Source organism: Emiliania huxleyi (assembly GCF_000372725.1).
Source record: "Emiliania huxleyi CCMP1516 chromosome Unknown EMIHUscaffold_13, whole genome shotgun sequence".
NCBI lineage: Eukaryota > Haptophyta > Isochrysidales > Noelaerhabdaceae > Emiliania > Emiliania huxleyi.
Window position 1 is genome coordinate 683944 of NW_005201287.1, and position 6217 is coordinate 690160.

General features: G+C 67.6%; 3 protein-coding genes across 3 annotated transcripts in view; 1 reads left to right on the plus strand and 2 right to left on the minus strand.

Annotated features, from left to right (window-relative positions):
* Positions 1-285: 285 nt before the first annotated feature.
* Positions 286-894, plus strand: EMIHUDRAFT_98240 (hypothetical protein; the record flags this gene model as incomplete). The annotated part of the gene is made up of 1 exon (XM_005789209.1): positions 286-894. The coding sequence occupies one exon, from the start codon at positions 286-288 to the stop codon at positions 892-894; it is 609 nt and encodes a 202-aa protein (XP_005789266.1).
* Positions 895-2661: 1767 nt separating this feature from the next.
* Positions 2662-3425, minus strand: EMIHUDRAFT_433712 (hypothetical protein; the record flags this gene model as incomplete). Its single annotated transcript, XM_005789210.1, has 2 exons — positions 2662-3267; positions 3330-3425. Coding segments are annotated over 2 exons (428 nt in total), but the record flags the coding sequence as incomplete, so codon positions are not given.
* Positions 3426-5212: 1787 nt separating this feature from the next.
* The window catches only part of EMIHUDRAFT_201096 (putative ammonium transporter), a gene marked incomplete at both ends in the record, with an annotated part of 3007 nt that continues 2002 nt past the window's right edge, over positions 5213-6217 (minus strand). Inside the window, 4 exons of the mRNA XM_005789211.1 lie at positions 5213-5440; positions 5644-5709; positions 5771-5857; positions 5970-6082. Of these exons, the coding sequence (XP_005789268.1) occupies positions 5213-5440; positions 5644-5709; positions 5771-5857; positions 5970-6082 (494 nt within the window). The remainder of the gene's footprint in view (positions 5441-5643; positions 5710-5770; positions 5858-5969; positions 6083-6217) is intronic.

The following is a 6217-nucleotide window of genomic DNA, read 5'->3' on the forward strand; positions in this document are numbered from 1 at the left end:
AGATTTTTTTTATAATAAAATTAAATAAAAATAATAGGGGGGGGGGGGAAAAAAATAGGAGTATAATTTGTTTAATAATAAGAGGGGGGGAAAATTAATAAAAGGGGGGGGGTGGGGGGGCTAGCTTTTGGTACTACGTGTGTGTGCGGGGAGAGTGCGCGGAGAGAGTGCCGAGGCGTGTGGGAGGTGCGCTGTGCGTGTGCCAGGCTGTGAGCGCCTGTGAGGCCGCCGGCGACCGTGAGGCCCGCCGAGAGGACAAACCGCGCATTCGGCGTGGCGTGGTTCATGCCGTGGGTCATGATGACGCCTGTGTGGTACGCCACTTCGTACCACGCAGGCGGCGACGAGGGCGGTGAGAGCGGCGGTGGGGACTGGGGCGGGGGCGGCGTCGGCGGCTTCGGTGGAGGGGGGGGCGGCGTGCTCGGAGGCAGCGGCGGCGGGCTCGGAGGCGGCGGGGACGGTGGCAGCGGCGGCAGCGGCGGCGGCGGGAATGGTGGTGGGATGACGGGAGGTGAGGGCGGCGGCGGCAGGCTGGGAGGCGCTGGCGGGGAGGGTGGCGGACTCGGAGACGGCGGCGGGGACGGGCTTGGAGGCGGCGGCGGGGGCGGGGACGGCAGCGGGGACGGCGGCGGCATCGGCGGCATCGGCGGAAAGGGCGGGGTGGGCGGCGGGGGAAGCGGGGACGGATCCGGGCTTGGCGGTGGCGGCGGCGCCTCGCCGGGCGGAAATGGCGGCGGTGGTGGCAGCGGTGGAGGGGGGTGCCTTGGAGGCGACGGCGGCGGCGGGGACGGGCTTGGCGGGCTTGGCGGAGGCGGCGGCGAGGGCAGCGGCGGCGACGGCGGCGACGGCGGCATCGGAGGGGTCGGCGGCGGAGGCGGCGGGAAGCACCCGTAAAAGCCTCTCGACGCTTGGCACAACCCTCGCGGAAACCCCGCAGAACGGGCCCCGTATACGCAGAGGTTCCACTCAGGCGCCAAGCTGGTGTAATCGACGATGTAATACATGTTGCACTCCAGAACGTCCGAACACGCCCGGGCCGCCTCCGTTCGCCCTTCAAGACTGCTGCACTCCAGGTCTGGGCTCAACGGCGAGGGCGGCGGCGGAGGCGGCGGTGTGGGCGGTAGTGGAGGCGGAAAACTCGGTGGCGCGAGCGGCGGCGGGGGCGGCCGGCAGGACTCGGGCAGCTCAAGCTTTCCGCGGCCAATGCGAGGAGTGAAGAGCAGCTCGTAGAGGCTGCAGTAAGCAGCCGACATCCGACAGGTAAGACACAGGTCGATTTTTGAGCGGCGCTGTTCACAACAGCGAGTTTCTGTAGATCTAAGGTGCCTATTGGGCTTCCAGTATCGGACCTTCAAGACATGCGCTTTTGGCCGGTGGCCTCCTCGGACAGACAGTTTCTCAATTGAACGGGGCTACTCTCTCGAGGTTCTCGAGGTGGATATCCTTTGGCCGCGTTGGGTAGCGAGGATTGGTGTGACGCGATCCACGCAGGCGTGTTTTCTGGCGGCCGACCGTCAGTGCACGGAGTTGCCCCTTCTCCGACTGCCCCGGCTAGTTCCCGAGGCCGTCGGGAGTGACCCCTTCGCCGCCCGAGACCTAGCGCGGGTGGGTTGGAGGGGACTCGCTGCGGGGAAGGGGGCTGTGTAAGAAGCCGATCCCCGTGGTCCGCCCCGCTCCTCCCCATCGGGCCGCATGAGTGGCCGCGCCTCGCAGATTCGTTTTCGCGCCTGGGTCAGGCGCGCGGGGCATCCCCCGGGTCGCTCGACCAGCGATCCGAAGAGTGGCCGCTATGCGAGGGAAAGAGCGGGGCCCTCGACGCCTCAGTCCGGCCCTCCGAGGGGGGAAGGGAATTGCGGGGTCCCCACGGGCGCCTACAGAAGGCGCGAACGTCCCCACAGACCCCAGGCCCACAACCTGCTGCCGCGCCCCTTCCCGATTTTTCTCTTTTACACGAGCAAGCGCGAGACCCCGGGAGAGTCGAGAGAGAACACCAACAACCAGTCACGGTACTACGTTTGTTTGGTTTTGTGGCACTGCGGTGGGCGCGCCCCCCTGCACACGCAGGTCACAGCTTCCATCTTCGCCCGCCCACTCGGAGGCACTCGCTCCCTTCGCCGCTCCCCTTCGCCCTTGCACCGCTCGTGACGTCGTTGCGAGAGACTGTGTCTCCTCGAGTCAGAGAGGTGAGAGGGGAGAGCCGTGAGTGAGTCTCGGGCAAGAGAGAGAGAGAGGCAGAGGCGAGACCGGGAGAGAGAGTTTACGGGAGCAATCAGCAGACGCGCTCGCGGGACAAAGGGGTGCGCGAGCAGCCGGTTGCCGAGGTCGAGCCACACGGAAGGACCCATGGGAAGGACGGATCAGCACCCGATATGAGCCACCCCCCGACGCCAGGTTAAAGCACTGTGTGCGCGTGCCGACCGATTTGCGTTTGGTTTCTCTAGAAGGCACACCAACACGCACGCACGCACACACACACACACACACACACACACACACACACACACGCACACACACACACACACACACACGAGCGAAGCGCACTTTGCGTGAGCCCCGCATCGACAAGTATATAGTACGTCCGTAGTGTGTCCGAAGCGCGCACACGATGCGATGCCTGCGATGCGCACACTATACGGTGTGGTTTTCGTGCGTGTAACCTCCGCGGACAGACTCTCGTACTACTCATGCCAAACATACACCCGCACAAGACTCCCCGGGTGGCGCCCCCGGGGCGCATAGAGCATGCGGACATAGTACTAGCAGTGGACGCACGCCGGCGCGCGACACACCGAAGGAAGCGAGAGCGAGACGCACACTACAACAGGGACACGGCAAGCGGGAGAAGTGTACACGCACATTTGTGCGACCCTAAGCACACACACACACATCGGATCGGATCCGAGGTTTCACTGTGTGGCACACATGAGACATGGTCCTAAGGCACAATGGCGTTCCTGCTAGTGTCGCAGCGAGGCCGGCGAGCCGCTGCAGGCGAGCAGCAAGCGAGGCGCGACACAGGAGCGCGAGATGGATGGCCCCGGTGCAGCCGGTCGGGCGCACAGCGGGGCGGCGGGAGAGGTGCGAAGATGGCCGCCCGAAGGACGGCGCGTTCTTTGGCCGCCGCGGCTGGGTGGCCGCGGCGGCGAGTCACGCCTGCTGCGAGCGGAAGGGGCGCCACGAGAAGAGGGAGTGCGCCGGCGGCGGGCTGCCTCCGTGCCGCGAGTTGTTGTCGTCGATCGGCACGCGCAGCACGGTCGGCTCCGCAACCTGAGGAGCAGCAAGCTCCCGCGGGTCAGCCCGGCCTACTCCCCCCAAAATAACACACGCACGCGCGCCGCCAGCCTCGCCTGCAAATCGGCGCTCATGATCCTGGACGGCGGCGGCGAGGCCGACGCGGGCGGTGGCGTCGAGACGCCGCTCGACATGGGGCTGCCCAGCTCGGTGGAGCCGGCTCGGGGCCGGAGCGGTCTCCCCCTCGACCTCCCGGCAAAGGAGGACGGCTTGAGCGCAGAGGCGGGCGGGCCAGGAGGCGGGCAACCGACCCGGAGCACGGGGCAGGGGATCGCCGGGGGCGGGCGGGGCGGCACCGTGGCGCAGGAGGGGAGGGGCAGCTGCGCGCGCGAGCCCTTGCCGAGCGAGCCGATGCACCTCGCCGTCTCGTGCCCGCCCGGCCAGACGAGGAGGGGGCCGCAGGGCAGGCCGCTCTCATCGGCAGCGTGCGCGACGCGGCAGCCCGACGCCTCGACGCGCGCCCGCTCCGTCGCCGAGTCCTGCACGCGGTGGCACTTTGAGAGGAGGATCGGCTCGGCACTCGCCGCCGACGCCATCAGCGCGACGCAGGAGCCAGAGTTGCAGGTGGTCACCTCGGCGCGGCGCTGGTTGAGGGCGCAGAGGACGAGCGTGCACGCCGCAGCCACGGACGCGAGCCGAGGGTGGCTCGCCTGCGCCTCGGCCTGCGCGCGCTGGAAGACCAGCCTCCCCGCGCGCCGCAAGGAGGCGCCGGTCGCGTCGCCGGCCGCATACTCGACCATGAGCGATGCGAGGTGCTGAGAGCACCTGCGAGGGGCGAGCGGGGAGGAGGAGTGCTCGACGGGAGGCGTGGACCGCAACAGTGTGGCCGAGGGGCCGGCCGAGGCAGAGATGTGTGGGTAATACTCCCGCGAAAGCGGCGCTCACCAGAAGAGGATGGAGTGGGTGAGCTGCTCCGCCGTCTTGGACGCGGCAACGGCGACGGAAGGCACCGCCACCATTGAGAGCGTGACGGGATCCCCGCCAATGTGGACGGGCACCGACTTCGCCCAACCCCGGCAACCCGATGTTGGCGCCACCTGTGCGCGACCTGTGTCCACCTGCCGCGGCGAGGGAGCGGGGAAAGCCCTCTCGACGGCGAGGATGAGGTCGGTGGTGGCAACCATCGGCTGGTCCTTCTACTTTAGTGGCGGCCAGCGGGCGAGAGACTTCAGCACACGCCCGGCGCTTTCATTAGCAGCCGACCAACCGGACGCTGCTCTGACTCTTCTGATGACCGAAGAGAATTGCCAGTTATTCCCCCCTTACTCGATTTTTCTGCGCACGACACTGGGCACGGGACTGCGCGCACTGGCACTAACACAGAGAACTTACCACGCCGCCAACTGCTCCTCCGCATGTCGTTCCTCCCCCCGGCCCCGCAAAAAAGGAAAAGCCCTTTCGGTTCGGCGTTCGCCTTAAATTTCACCGTTTTCTTCGAGTTTACAGTTTTCTGGCATCTACCTTCTACGATCTACGCACTATACGGCTGGGCCTTTTGGCTTTTTAAGCGGGACCGCACACGGCACATATACACGTACGACACACACAACACACGTAGAAAGAAAATGTACAACGTCCCCGATCCGCACACACAGAGAGAGGTGCAGAACCGCGCCACTACGAGCTGGTTGGCCACCTCCACTGAGAGGAGAGCGGACACGGGGCATACACACGCACACTGACATGCAGACGGGTCAACAGCGGGACGGTTCCGAAAACTCCCGCGCCCTGCTCGCGCGCGCAAGGCCGCAACTAGCTCAGTTCCTACACACGGCTTGCGCCGGCGACCTGGTCCTCGGTGGCCGCTGGCGAGGGAGACCCCGCCGACATTTCCGCATGCTCTCTCCCTCCCCCCCCCCCCCCCCTCTCTCTCTCTCTCTCTCTCTCTCTCCCCCCCCTTCCCCCCTGCCCTCTGCCCGCCTCATGCCTTACTGGCATCCACCGGGTCAGCCGTCGTCGCGGTCGACGAGGCGCGCGAGGCGGTGGCGGACGGGTCGATGTACGGCATCCCCTCGTGGATGGTCGCGTCCAAGTCCTCGTCCATGGCGGCGGCGCCGTAGCTGTCTGGCCGGCGCAGCACGTTGAACTTTTTGAGGGTGAGGAAGAGGGCGGTCGAGAAGCTGCCCGTCCAGCAGATGATGCAGAGCACCTGCGCCGTGGCAAAGGGCGGGCAGGCCGGGTCGGGAGGTGTGGGGTGGGGGGGGCGGGCGACGGCGACGGCGACGGCGACGGCGACGGCGACGGCGACGGCGACGGGGGAGGGCAGCATGTGTGTGTGTGTGTGCGTGTGGTGGTGCTGGTGGTGGTCGTGCTGTGTCGCAGGGGGGGGGGGGCGCCTGCACGACTGCCGACGGCGAGCAAGTCGCCATGCCCGCTGACGAGGCCGCCGCTCCCGCCGTTCCTCTCTGGGTAGGCGACCTGGGTCGCCGAGTCGATGGAGAAGATGGCGGCGCCTAGCGATGGTGCGAGCTGCTCTCACCGACTCGTGCTTGACGCGGCAGACTCGCCGACGGGCTGCGGCGCCGATGACGCCCCACGCGCCGCACGCGCCGTGGACAGAAGACGCCTCGAGCGGGTCATCCACCTGCCAGAGGGGGGGGGGGGGGCGGAGAAGGGCTGGGGAGGAGGAGAGGGAGGAGGAGGGCGTGTGGTGCGGCGCGCGCCTTGAGCCGCAGCACGAGCTGCCCGAAGCCGCGGTTGACCAGCCCGCCGATCGCACCCACGATGAGGGCGCCCCAGAGGGGGAGGGTGGCGCAGCCGGCGGTGACCGAGACGAGGCCGGAGAGGATGCCTAGTTGGAGCAGCCTCCTCCTCCTCCTCCCCCTCTTCCCCAGGGCTGCTGGCACCGGGGGGGCGAGGCCGGGCTCCCGTTTCACATGGCCCCCCCGCCATAACCCCGGCCCTTGCTGAAGGCGAGCGCCCCCAG